The 12,351-nt window shown below is 52.4% G+C and overlaps 7 protein-coding genes across 7 annotated transcripts; 3 read left to right on the top strand and 4 right to left on the bottom strand.

The window, feature by feature from the left end:
* The first annotated feature begins 34 nt into the window (after window positions 1-34).
* On the top strand, window positions 35-2,215 carry P170DRAFT_419048 (retromer subunit VPS17). The gene is made up of 4 exons (XM_024847260.1): window positions 35-108; window positions 171-665; window positions 729-1,182; window positions 1,230-2,215. The coding sequence occupies exons 2-4, from the start codon at window positions 210-212 to the stop codon at window positions 2,090-2,092; spliced, it is 1,773 nt and encodes a 590-aa protein (XP_024698525.1). The 5' UTR covers window positions 35-108; window positions 171-209; the 3' UTR covers window positions 2,093-2,215.
* On the bottom strand, window positions 2,206-2,795 carry P170DRAFT_441677 (GFA family protein). The gene has a single exon (XM_024850375.1). The coding sequence runs from the start codon at window positions 2,766-2,768 to the stop codon at window positions 2,277-2,279; it is 492 nt and encodes a 163-aa protein (XP_024698524.1). The 5' UTR covers window positions 2,769-2,795; the 3' UTR covers window positions 2,206-2,276.
* Window positions 2,796-3,415: 620 nt separating this feature from the next.
* On the bottom strand, window positions 3,416-4,667 carry P170DRAFT_481167 (uncharacterized protein; the record flags this gene model as incomplete). The annotated part of the gene is made up of 4 exons (XM_024853841.1): window positions 3,416-3,736; window positions 3,796-4,435; window positions 4,483-4,599; window positions 4,657-4,667. The coding sequence occupies 4 exons, from the start codon at window positions 4,665-4,667 to the stop codon at window positions 3,416-3,418; spliced, it is 1,089 nt and encodes a 362-aa protein (XP_024698523.1).
* A 1,291-nt stretch (window positions 4,668-5,958) lies between these two features.
* On the bottom strand, window positions 5,959-6,502 carry P170DRAFT_481166 (uncharacterized protein; the record flags this gene model as incomplete). Its single annotated transcript, XM_024853840.1, has 3 exons — window positions 5,959-6,036; window positions 6,093-6,308; window positions 6,359-6,502. 3 exons carry the CDS (start codon window positions 6,500-6,502, stop codon window positions 5,959-5,961), a joined length of 438 nt encoding a protein of 145 aa, XP_024698522.1.
* Window positions 6,503-7,112: 610 nt separating this feature from the next.
* P170DRAFT_431175 (uncharacterized protein) lies at window positions 7,113-8,037 on the bottom strand (the record flags this gene model as incomplete). Its single annotated transcript, XM_024848008.1, has 2 exons — window positions 7,113-7,831; window positions 7,887-8,037. The coding sequence occupies 2 exons, from the start codon at window positions 8,035-8,037 to the stop codon at window positions 7,113-7,115; spliced, it is 870 nt and encodes a 289-aa protein (XP_024698521.1).
* Window positions 8,038-9,694: 1,657 nt separating this feature from the next.
* Window positions 9,695-10,561, top strand: P170DRAFT_468889 (uncharacterized protein). The gene is made up of 2 exons (XM_024852575.1): window positions 9,695-9,818; window positions 9,871-10,561. Exons 1-2 carry the CDS (start codon window positions 9,774-9,776, stop codon window positions 10,483-10,485), a joined length of 660 nt encoding a protein of 219 aa, XP_024698520.1. The 5' UTR covers window positions 9,695-9,773; the 3' UTR covers window positions 10,486-10,561.
* Window positions 10,562-10,662: 101 nt separating this feature from the next.
* P170DRAFT_419046 (putative nucleoside-diphosphate-sugar epimerase) lies at window positions 10,663-12,200 on the top strand. The gene is made up of 3 exons (XM_024847259.1): window positions 10,663-11,034; window positions 11,101-11,306; window positions 11,361-12,200. The coding sequence occupies exons 1-3, from the start codon at window positions 11,012-11,014 to the stop codon at window positions 12,155-12,157; spliced, it is 1,026 nt and encodes a 341-aa protein (XP_024698519.1). The 5' UTR covers window positions 10,663-11,011; the 3' UTR covers window positions 12,158-12,200.
* Window positions 12,201-12,351: the final 151 nt, after the last annotated feature.

Raw genomic sequence — 12,351 nt, 5'->3', positions numbered from 1 at the left:
GCCGTGATTCTCTCTCTCTCTCCCTCCGTCTCTACGACTCTCTCTTACGCTCTTCGTCCTGATTTTGCCATCCCTGGTGGTTCCTATCCCTATTTGGTGGGATCTCAAGTACGTCGACTGCATCCACAATCCCTTCTGATCTGCTCGAGCAATGTTGACGACTTCTCCAGCGGAGCGATTGACCTCCCCCACACTCACCCTGACAGACAATGGACTACTCCTCCATATCGCAAGACCCTGCGGGCACCTCGCCTTGGGCTTCTCCTCGAGCAAGCGAATCCACCTATCCCGCCTCGACAACTAGCGACATCCCTCCGTCCCCCTTGCCCCCACATCAATCCGCATACGACGCGGAAAGGGATACGCCCGGCGATGGCTCTCACCCCGAGCACGCGGCCGAGGGCGAAACCGACTCTCCGGACCTGTCGGGGCGACTACAGAATACTCAGCTAGATGATCCGGCTGCGGCACATCAGTCGGGACAGCATTATGGTCAACATCCGTCTCAGTTGCCCGCTCGCTATCAGACGGGGGCTAGGCAGCACGCCTGGCAACAACAGCAACAGCATCAGCAACCCCCCGCTCCTGTGTACCGAATTACAGCCAAGATCACCGCGTTGGAGAGAATAGGCAAGAAGGACCCGATTCTTCGTTTTGATGTCCACGTAAGTTCGCTGTGTGAAACTTGTTGCCTTAGTCGCATCTCACCTAATTGGTAACCGCCTCAGACCAATGTTCCCAAATTCCGAACCACCCAGTACCGCGATGTGCGCCGCACCCATAACGAATTCATCAAGCTCGCAGAGCATTTGATGTCGGCCAACCCGGAAACCTTTGTCCCTGCCGTCCCCCCTCCATTGACTCCCGCCGGTGCCGGAACCGAAGAGGACGAGATCCGCGTGAAGGCGTCGATGCAGCGATGGCTGAATGTGGTGATGGGCAACGATGTTCTCATTCATGATGACGAGGTGGTCTTGTTCGTGGAGAGCGACTTTGGATACAGCCCCGTCGTTCGGATGAAGCAGCCGGCGACGGGCATGCGGAGGAAGGTCCTGAAGCAGTTCGCTCCGCCGCCGGACGACACGCCCGAGCTGCAGAACGCCCGGCCTACGGTGAAGCTGTTCTATCTGGGCAGCATGGATGCAAGCCACAAGGTCGACCGGGTTGTCAAGGGCCGACGAGGTATGTTCAATTGCAACCATGTCTCGGGGAGATGCTGATGAATCTAGGACTTGGTCTTGCGGAATCGGAATTTGGCGTCAAACTAGGACAGATGCACGTGCAAGAAACCCACCCCGGTCTGTCCAATGCCTACCGCAAGCTGGGCAAGATCATTCAGACGGTCGGCGACTTTCACGCCGTCCAAGCCACCGCCGAGGCGACCACGCTCGGGGAGCCCCTGGGCTACCATTCGTCCGACGCCTTCATTGTCAAGGAAACCCTCACGAACCGCCACATTCTCCTGCGCGATCTGCTCCAGGCCCAGCAGGCCACGCGCAGCAAACGCGCGGCCGCCGACCGACTGAAGGTCAGCTCGTCGGTGCGACCGGACAAGGTGGACGAGGCGATCAACGCGCTGGAGGAGGCCGAGAACAACGAGACCTACCTGACCAAGAAGACGCAACGGGTGACGGCGAACCTGCTGGCGGAGAAGCGCCGCTGGTTCGAGCGCACCTCCGGGGACCTGCTGACCAGCCTGCGCGAGTACACGCTGCGCCAGATCGAGGCGGAGCGCCGCACCCTGGCGACCATGGAGAGCGTTCGACCGGACATCCGGGCCATCGATGCGTCCGGCGGACTGAGTCGACTGGGCCGCGAGGCTCATCCGGCCCAGCGACGGCCGAACCTGGGTTCGAGCCAGGGACCCAAGGGCGACGCGTGGAGCGGCATTCCGCGCCGCAACGACAGTCTCGGACGCAGCCTCAGCGGCAGCATGATCTCGCCTACTCCGGACGATGACGAGGAGGTCAACGGGCAGGGCAAGGGGCGACTGCGGTCTGCCAGCGGAGTGAGCTCGATCGTCGAGGAGGACGACGACGACCGGCTGGACGCGCGCAACGCGGCCAGTCGACTAGCGACCAGTACCTTTTAGCGCGATTGTACATTATGGGCATACATGATTCTGTGATTCCCCATTGACTGCTTTATTTTCAAGCGAGAAGTTGAGTAGTGGATTTGTTAGTTCAACGTTATGAATTTGTTACTATACGCATTAACCATCATTCTTTGTACAAGTCAAGTCTATCCTCTCATCGTAATCCTACTAAACCCCATACTCATTTATCCTCCCCCAAAATCCCCTGAATAACCTCCCTCACCCCATCAAAATGCCCCTCCCACCTCTCCGCTCCGTCCTCCGGCACCTCAAACCACCCCGCCTTCTCCTTGAGATAGATATGCCTCGCCGGCCTCGGCACCACCTCAGAACCCGACGATGAATCAATCGTCCCCGCCGCAATCCCCACCCCCTCGGGATTAAAATCATACCGCATGGAGATACTCGATCCGCAGCGCGAACACGCCGTGCGGGTCGCGAAGGTACTGGACCGTCGCACGAGGAGGTCTGCTTCGCCGTGCATGAAGACGATGCTGGAAGATGGGAAGATCGCCCAGGTTTGGTACGCCGCGCCGGATTGTTTGCGGCAGGTTGTGCAGTGGCAGTTGTTTAGGATGAGGGGGAGGGTTGAAGTGGTGTATTGGATGTGGTGGCAGGCGCAGGAGCCGGTTAGGGTCGGTTTGGTTTCGCTGGGGGGTGAGGGGGAGGACATGGTGGTTGATTGTGGTGATGGTTATAGTGGCAGGGGTAGTTAGTAGGAATTACTGCATCAGATGGATGGATGGTCTATTTCTAGGGTGTTGGGGATCTCGCCACTGCTTTGCGCCGTGACGTGATTATCCCTGTATATGCATGATCGTCGACCTGTAGATAATTGGCATGGTTGATTATGGATCATTCGATTTCTTTATTTGATCTGTGGATCCACTGTTTCCTTCCGTCCGATACTATCTATATTTCGTGATTTATGTAGGTACTTTGTGCTAAGTAGAGCAGGATAGTCCTGGTATATATGGCAGCTCATGAAGTTGTCTCCCGTGTCAGCAATAGAGTGTAATGTCCTAACACCTCATGGCTCGTACTTGTAGACCCTCAAGTCAGATCCTAGATCCATTCAGCTGGGCCACAATCTTCAGATTTCCGTTCTGTAACCAAGGATGTGAATATTGCGCCTCGGATTTAGATGGCACTTTGCTGTTGTGGATTGAGATGAGATGGATAAAGCAGTATGTTGTTCATCGAATAATTTTCAATCAATAAATCCAAACGCCCTATAAGAATGCAGACAACTTACCACTTTTACGTGCTAACATTCTCAACCTGCATATCCAATCTGTACTCGATCTTCATCCAGAACAATCAAATGATCTCCCTCGGCTCAACCCTTACCCTCGTTTTATAATCCCCCCCATCGATATCAAACCGCGTCTCCATATCCGCCAACTGCACGTCCCCGCGCTTCGACTTTGACCTCTTCGGCACGATCTGCGTTTTCAAGCCTTTGTCGAAATTGCGCATGCACATGATCCCAGTCACGATGGTCATCAGGATCAGACCCAGGGTGATCGCAATCAGCAGCGTCAGGGAGAGCCTCGTGGAGCCGTAGTCTGTGGACCCGTGCAGGGTGTTCATCCACCAGAGGAGGGTTGCGAAGCAGGCCATGTAAATGCACAGGATGATCTGGTGTTGATTAGCCGTGGGGAGTAAGTAGGAAGGGAGGAGGAGGAGAGGGTGCGTACAATGACAACCACCATTCCGACAGTCTTTTCCCGTCTCGTGAACAACCCCGCCAGATACAGCGTGATCATGGACAACGGGATAAACGCCATACTGACGATCGACTCGAGGCTCCAGTCCTCGGAGATGATGCCCAACAGCACAAGCATCAGACATCCGTTGATGAAGAAGAAGTCGAATTTCAGCAGCGCAATGTACACCTGGTAGGTGATGAATCGGCGCTTCATGCGCAGATCCGCGCTGATGTTCTTGAAGAACGACCACGAGAATTCCGAGTATAGTTTCCAGGTCAGCACGCTCATGATGATCGACCCGAGGGCCATCATCGCTGGAACTAGGATGATGTGCACTTTGTATTTCGACCACAGGTCGTCGGGGGTGTTGGATGGGTCTGCGTTCATGTCGGCTACCGCGATCTTGATTTCTTTGACTTGGACGACGCCGTACATCGCGAGGCCGATGTTGCAGATGCATAGCCCGATCAGCTGGATTGCGTTCTCGTGTCGGAGAGCGTCCCAGACGAGTAGGAGCTCGCAGAGGAGGCCGAAGGTGTAGAGGCCTAGGGATGTGCGGATCGGTTTGAAGGCGACTTCATTGTCGGAGAGTCCGCGCAGGTTGTTTTCGAACTTGATGATCATGAAACTGCATGGGTTAGATGGGCGCGATCAAAGTGGTTGGTTGGCCGGTACCTTTCGATACCTACTGTGAAGCAGTTTTGGACGAGGGCCGTGATCATGAAGGACTTGGTCCAGAGGGAGTTGGGTTTGTAGACGGGGGCATTTTGTTTCGACTCTGGTTTGGCTTTGCTGGGATGGTAGTATTAGCTTAGCGATTGTCGTGGATGTTTGGATTAAGATGAATACCTTTTGAACATGATCAGAGGTCACCCAGATTGACTAGGTGAGTTGGTGGGTTTCCATATCAGACGGACCAGGAGAAACGCCCGGACAGTCTGCTGCGAGAAAGGGAGGATGACATGTCACATTCAAGGGACAGGACCTTTGCAGCGACTATTTAATAGGCTCCACTTCCCCTGAGACTATTCCAGGCGGTGCAATCTGCAGGAACCACGTTTGGCCCACTTTTCATCCAGAACTACTGAACTAGACGATAGTCCAAGCTTAGATATCGAACCCGAACCCGACCCGATGATCCCCTCGGGTTCGGGTTCCTGCTATTGTGTTTGATCCTTGCGTTCTGTTTCAGGTGGTTAATCTGCCTCTTGTCAAGCTATGCAGGATGGTCTGCGTATCAGGTAGCCTATAGTGGAGCAAGAATCCCTTCTTTCTTGCCTTTAATTCGTTTGGCTTAATTGTTCTATCGGAGTTCTGTCAGCTTCATCACTTCTACTCTCGATCCACTTATCTCTCCATCTCACCACCATTCCCTGCACAGAATAATGCCAACAAACACGATAACCCCCGGCCGACGATCCCACCGAAAGTCCAAAAACGGGTGTCTACCGTGCAAACGACGCAAGGTCAAGGTTCCCCAGCCCAGCCCTAATCCACCTCCACCAGCTAATTATACCTGCCACCCAGGCGAGGCGGGGGTTTTCCCGCGCGGGGATCCTAGCCCCGGTGTTCAGTCATGGGGCGAGCGTGTCGCGGGTGAGATGGGATATGGGGGTTGAGGGGGGCGAGGCGTATGTGGGGGGTTTGAGGCGGGTGTTATGCAGGGAGACGGGGGGGAGAGGGTTGTGGATGCCACGGCGGTGATGGCGTGGTTGTTGGAGGGTCGGATGAGTATCTGGTTCGGTTGAGGGGGAAAGAGCCCGTTGCGTTGGTGGTTTTTGCGTATTTTAGTGTGTTGGTGAAGAGGCTGGAGTGGATGTGGTGGGTGGATGGGTTGAGTGAGAGGTTCATGGGGGAGTTGTGGGATGCGCTGCAGGGGCCGTGGAGGGAGTTCTTGAGGTGGCCGATGGAGGAGATTCGGTGGAGTTTGTGATTTGGTTTGTTCTTTTGGTTCTTCTTACTGCAAAACTCCCAGTACAGGTCTCCTCACTAGTCGGCCGTCTAGAATTAACATGACAGGAAGACTACAGGCTGAGGCATAGAAGTATAAACTAGGACAAAGGATGGCGTTCTATCGAATTTATCTATCCATACGTAAACCCATTCTTTTCGACAATCAACAACTATACAGGACTATCACTCCGACCCATCTTATAAGACGACGGACTCGGCCTCTTCGACTCGCGCCACTCCACCCACGACAAGACAGTAGCATAGACCGCCAATCCACTATTCCCAGTCATTAGTATTGACCACAAGCATACAGCCAAACACACATATCTAACAACCAAAGCAACAACCATCACCGCCCACCCCATCTCGCACCCCGGAGCCACGCACGTCTTCACATTCACCTGGATATTCAGGAACGCGACCGCAGCCCAGAAGACAATCTCCAGGGCATTGAGGATCGTGAAGGCTTTGAAACTGGCCCATCTGCGCAGGCGGTCGACGTGCTCGGTGAGGAGCTGGTAGGCTATTATGACGAGGGATTTGGCGCCCTGGTTGGTTTCAGTTAGTATTTTGTTGTTTGACTAAGGTGGTAGCGTACCATGCCGAGGCCCATTGAGGTTGCGCGCGTCCGGGGCTGGTTCTTCATGAGCATGCGCGGGATCGTGAGGCCGATTACGATCACGACGAGGAGGATCTGGAGGCAGTGGAGGGGGAGTTTCCAGCGGGTTGAAAGGAGGCCCATTGTGGTGATGGTGTGGTTGATTTGATAGTGGAGTGGAGATATGAGATATGATGGGTTTTTTTGGAGGCTTATATAGTGCCTTCGACCTGGCTTTGTATCCATCTTGGCAGAATTTGCATCCAAATATAGAGAGTTCCTAGACCAAGACCCTGAAGTCTCGTATTCGGTCCCCGGAGGCATCAAGATTTACTTGGGGCAGTGTAGACAATCTCTGCATCGATCTACGCTAGAGATAAGGATCTAGATTTGACAGCCAGGCTCTCTTCTGCATTGCCCTATTAGATTCTCGGAAGCCTAAATCTGCAATTCGAGCCAAGATTAGGATATAGCAAACCTTGGCGATGTCAATCAGCAACCCGAACCCGAACCCGAACCGCTAGGTGGATCTAGTTTCTAGAACTGAATTGTGGATACAAACTCTAAGTTTTCATATAAGATAATTTTCTTCTAGAAAACTTTATCACATCGCAGAAATAGCTTTTCATAAATTCCTGTAAACAAGAACCCTAAGTTTTAGTCCTAGATAATTCTCATTTAAAACACATCGCAGAAACATCAAATCCTTGTAAACTGAAGCAACGTTTCACCTCACGGCCTGTATCTAGTATCCTCACGAGCCACACCCCTCGAATCCGTAAGATGATACTCCGGAGTAAGCCGCCTCATCCTGAATCGCGCCCCAGTTTTTCTTCCGCCTGCCCACAACAGCCCTGCACCTCCCAGGCAGATACCAAATGCCCCATCCCAGCAACACCACCCCACTCTGGTAGATATCAAACGCATACGCCGCCCACTCCGCACTAGCCATGAACCCCTTCGCCTCCCCCAGCATCTGCATCTGCACCACATTATGCCCCATCGCGAGAATCGAAATCGCCAGTCCAAATAGCTGGTTCCACCGCTTCCAGCTCGGAATCACCTCGATACTCTCGGTCGTCGGGTGTCTTCGCAGCCGGATACTCAACCAGGCGTTTTCAACGAAGGTCACGAGCCAGAAGATCAGTTGGATGATGAGACTGGCTTTTACCAGCGTCGTGTAGAGCGGTTTCTTGCCGTCGTCGGAGGTGGTCACTAGCATGACGATGGAGAACATCATGAGCAGGAAGAGCACGGTGTTGAGCGCGAAGTAGAGCGGTCGTGCGATCCGAGGTCCCACGAAGACGTGCTTCTCGGCGTGCAGCGCCTTCACGAACTCCGCGTGGCTCAGGTGCACCGTGAACATGAGCATGTTCGGGCCCCAGAGGAGAAGCACTTTCTGGGCGGCCCAGGCGCCTTTGTCGTGGATGTCGTGTGAGGACATGATGCGTGCGCCGCAGCCCATTGCGAGAACTAGTGGTTGTTAGATGTGATGGAGAGTGTCGGAGGGTTGAGGGTGGAGGCTCACAGAAACTGCCCAGCGCCATGAAGCTGCCGTCCCATGCCTTGGTTGATGTAACTCGGAATATGTGCATGGCTGTCAGGGTGCAGTAGACCCCCACGCCAATGATGGCGAGGATCGGGTTGGGTGTGTATACATAGTAGGCTGTGTCTGACATGGTGGAAAGATGGGAGACGGAACGAGTCTTGATTTTTTTTTTTTTTTTTTTTTTTTTTTTTTTTTTTTTTGGAGAAGCAAATGACAGGCGAGTAGTCTGCTAGAGCTATAGAAATTTCACGACTATGCCAAAGGGTTGAAGGCTTATTTCTAATGTTCGTGAGGCTCATAGAATCGGAACATTCTTATCTGTGTTTTCTATTCTGGACGACAGGCAGCTGCAAAAATCCACCGATGCTGGAGAATGGCACTAATTCTCAAGTGAAACCGACACTCTGCCGTCTTGCAGGGCTTAGCATTGCGCCATTAGTACCCTAGATTGTAAAACTGGTTTGATCTTTTTTAAGAGTATACTATAGTGGCTTTACTGAAATCTAGGCTTCTGCAGCCGTCGATCACTCTCCACATCTTTGTTCGGGTTCGGGTCCGGGTTCGGGTTCGCACCGTTAGGGCTTCACGCACACCGATGAACTTAGGAAGTCAAATAGTGGATATAGTATCTTCATGGTATCTCAAATGTAGTACCGACTGGATTAGGCTTCAAGATATCTATTTTGGGTTTATGTTTACAATCGATGGAAGGATATAAGTGCTCTCATCCAGTTTTTCGGGTTGAATCAACTCCGATCATCAAAGCATAGATAATTGCATAAATGCATACCCGGGTTCAGTAATAGCTTAAGATGCATTTCTAACCATCGGATTACGAAACATTTAAGCCGAAGCGCAGATTTCAGCAGATATAATTTGTAATCAAGGATTATCGGTGTCAGTTTCAATGCCGAGCGGCTGTCACCGACTTGCCGACCAGAAGGGTGGCGGGTGGCACCCAAACTTTTATGGCACTGTATATGGTAGAATCCCTAGATCCTATGTTGGTCTTTTTGGCTCATCATCTCATGGGATAGTTTGGACCATCCACCACGTCCTTTACAGCAGCATTGTCTGTAGATGTGATCTCCTGAGAAGTCTCGTGGGCTCTAGTCTTCTAATCTCGCATTAGATTCCGTCTGTCAATTCCAAGTATAAATGAGTCACGATGCATTCGCATCATGCTATTCGTATTGGGCTGCCACAGTCTCAAGTAACATAGCCTGTGGAGCAGCTCTGTCTCCCTGGTATCTAAGTCATCGGTGGAATGGAATGGAGGTTGTATGGTGGTGCTGTGATTAATCAGTGTTAAGATGTGGTTTCTGGGTTTTTATTTTTAAACTTTAAATTGATTTTGTTTGATTAATTATTTTTCAATAGTGTTGGTTTCTGCAGGGATTTGGTAGATTATCTTGCAGGGTTGTTGTTTAAGCTTATCCATACTAAGATATGAGTATGGCGTGTTCAGCATAAAATATGCATTCGGGTCGGAGATATAAGTTGTGTGGGTATTGTTGATTGACCTATGCCTAATTTGATTGTGTTTAGGTTGGATTGTTGGCGCTATTAATTAAACCCCTACGTAGAAGCAAGGCTGTACTCCGAACATCTACTCGCTCGAAGACTGTCTCGTTCTCCACTTAATTCCTAAGGCTAGCAGGCAAGTAACGAGGCTGTAAGGCCCCCACGTAGATCACCGCCACGAAGGATTCGCTGCCTGTTGTTTGGCTCCAGCCTCAATTACTCCGTTCCGTATGCGCATAACCTGCATTTAACACAGGGTTTCTCTCGACTATTTTTCGCATTTTAAACTCCATCTTCATTCAGTGAACTCAATTGAATCAATTACACATCCAACCCTTGAAAATGGCCTGGACCATCATTATCACGGCCCCCGCCGTATCAGTCAAGGCAAGTACCCACTCTACGCCAAAAATGGAGTACTCAAACTAACACCGCCCAGAAAGTCCACAAAGCCCTCATCTCCCTCGAAGACTACGAGTATGGCGTCGACCACTCCTGGACCATCTTCCACAACACCACTCACCTAGACGACGAAACCGATCTCAAAACCCCCAACACCCCACCTCTCGACCTCTCCGGCGCCCAAACCCTCGACTCCACCAACAACGCCTTCGCCGGCAAAACGCCCTCCGAGGTCTTCGAGTTCGTTCAGGAAAATGAAAAAAAGCTCGGCGGAAAGGGCCTCACGACTATGAACTTGTTGATTATCGACGATAGAGGATTTCGGGAAGAGTCGTGTTTGGTATGTTCAATCAATGATGAGGATGATGATGAGGACGAGGAAGAAGAGGAAGAGGAGGAGGAGGATGACGAGGGCGATCGGTCGCCGTTTGTGATGGCGAGGTTGCCGTGGGTCGAGGCGTGGATCATGTTTACGAATCTGGACATTGGGAATATGGGGTTTGACGAGTATGTGGACGAGGAGAAGGGGAAGGATGAGAATGGGGAGTATACCTGGAAAGGATCGTTTTCGGAGGGGAGTGAGGACGAGGAGGCGACGAAGAAGAGAGAGGAGGCGCTGAAGAAGGCGAGGGAGGAGGGAATTATTGAGTAGAGGTATAAATCAAGACCAAAATAGAGAATAAAAATAAGGAAAGAACAATGTATGTAATGAGTTTCAAAATATACTCCAATGCATCGACATCAACGGCGGATGACGTAATTCGGAAGGACATCCCTCCGATTCTCTCGACGCCATTCCTTCTCTTTCTTCCTCCTCCGCCATGTAAGTGATACCGTACATGCAAATCATATCTCTGACGGGAGGCAGTTCCGACACCTCCTTTGCAGCTTATGCAGTCCGTGAATGGTGCCAGCTGTGCATCACCGCATCACCTCAACCACCCAAAGCAACCCACCCCACCCCCACTTTTGCTCGGAGGACCCATTTTCGGCCACTTTTGATTTGAAAGCTGTTGCTTCGGCGCAATGGTGGTGGTCGTGCTGGTAATGGAATCGCCTATATATTCCAGCTGCTCCCCGCCTAGCATGTCTTTCGTTTATTGTGTTCCTACCTCGGTCCGGACGTGGTTAACTGAACTTCCTCGAATTTCCCCAATTCTTCTCCCCATCTCACGAAAATGGCACCTCAGAAGGTCTTCGTGTAAGTCCAGTTCTTCCACTTTCCATGCCAAGACGTCGACTTTGTGGCGTACTAATGCTCTTCTAGCACCGGAGCTACAGGCTACATCGGTGGTGATGTTTTCTTCGACTTCAACCAGGCCCACCCCGACTGGGAATACTCCGTCCTGACTCGGAGCAAAGAGAAGGGCGCTCAGGTGTCCAGCAAATACCCCAACGCTCGCATCGTCATTGGAGACCTCGACTCGTCCGATGTCATCGCCGAGGAAACCAAGAACGCAGACATCGTGCTCCGTGCGTTGTCTCCTCCCTTTCTACACATAAATACAAGCTAATACCCACCTACAGACTGCGCCGATTGTGATCACGTCGCCTCGGCTGAAGCCATCGCCAAGGGTGCCGCCCAACACACCCCCGAGCGCCCTCTGTGGCTGATCCACACCTCGGGCACCGGTATCCTCACCGTCGAGGACTTCCGCACTAACACCTGGGGTCTGTACCGCACCAAGGAGCACGACGACTGGGACGGCGTCGACGAGCTGCTCAACCTCCCCGACGACTCCCTCCACCGCAACGTCGACAAGATCATCATCGACGCCGGCAAGAAGAACCCCGACAGCGTCAAGGTGGCCATCGTCTGCCCGCCCACCATCTACGGCCCCGGCCGCGGTCCCGGCAACCAGAAGAGTGTCCAGGCCTACTGGCTGACTGCCGCCGTGCTGAAGCGCAAGAAGGGTCTCCTCGTCGGCAAGGGCGAGAACATCTGGCACCAGGTCCACGTCCAGGATCTCAGCGACGTGTATCTGCTCCTGGGTGACGCTGCCGCTGCCGGCGGTGGCAAGGCCACCTGGAACGATAAGGGATACTACCTGGCAGAGAACGGCCCCTTCGTGTGGGGTGACATCCAGCGCGAGGTGGCCCGCGTGGCCCACGAGAAGAAGCTGATCCCCTCCTCCGAGGTCGAGCCTCTTCCTGACGCGGAGGTCACTGCGCTGAACCAGTTCGGTCTGTACGCTTGGGGAAGTAGCTCGCGGGGTCACTCGCTTCGCGCGCGCAAGCTGCTGGGCTGGTCCCCGAGCAGGCCGAGCTTGAAGGAACTGATCCCTGAGATTGTGGATATCGAGGCAAGGGATCTGGGTCTTTGAACTACCTGTTTTCCTTCGTTGTAATTAATGAAATTTTATGAACTTTTAACAAAATTGAGATAGATTTTGTATTATCATAAGTTTCCAAGAGTCAACCCAGCTTTAGAAATTGTATAATTTAGGTTAGTACTGGGGTATTCTCGATTGCGTTAGGTAGGAATGAGTTGTCAACTTGTCAAGTAGGAGGGGCAGAG

This window comes from Aspergillus steynii (assembly GCF_002849105.1).
Source record: "Aspergillus steynii IBT 23096 chromosome Unknown P170scaffold_11, whole genome shotgun sequence".
Lineage (NCBI taxonomy): Eukaryota > Fungi > Ascomycota > Eurotiomycetes > Eurotiales > Aspergillaceae > Aspergillus > Aspergillus steynii.
Note: the sequence above shows the minus strand (reverse complement) of the source record. Positions and strands in the feature narration are given on the sequence as shown.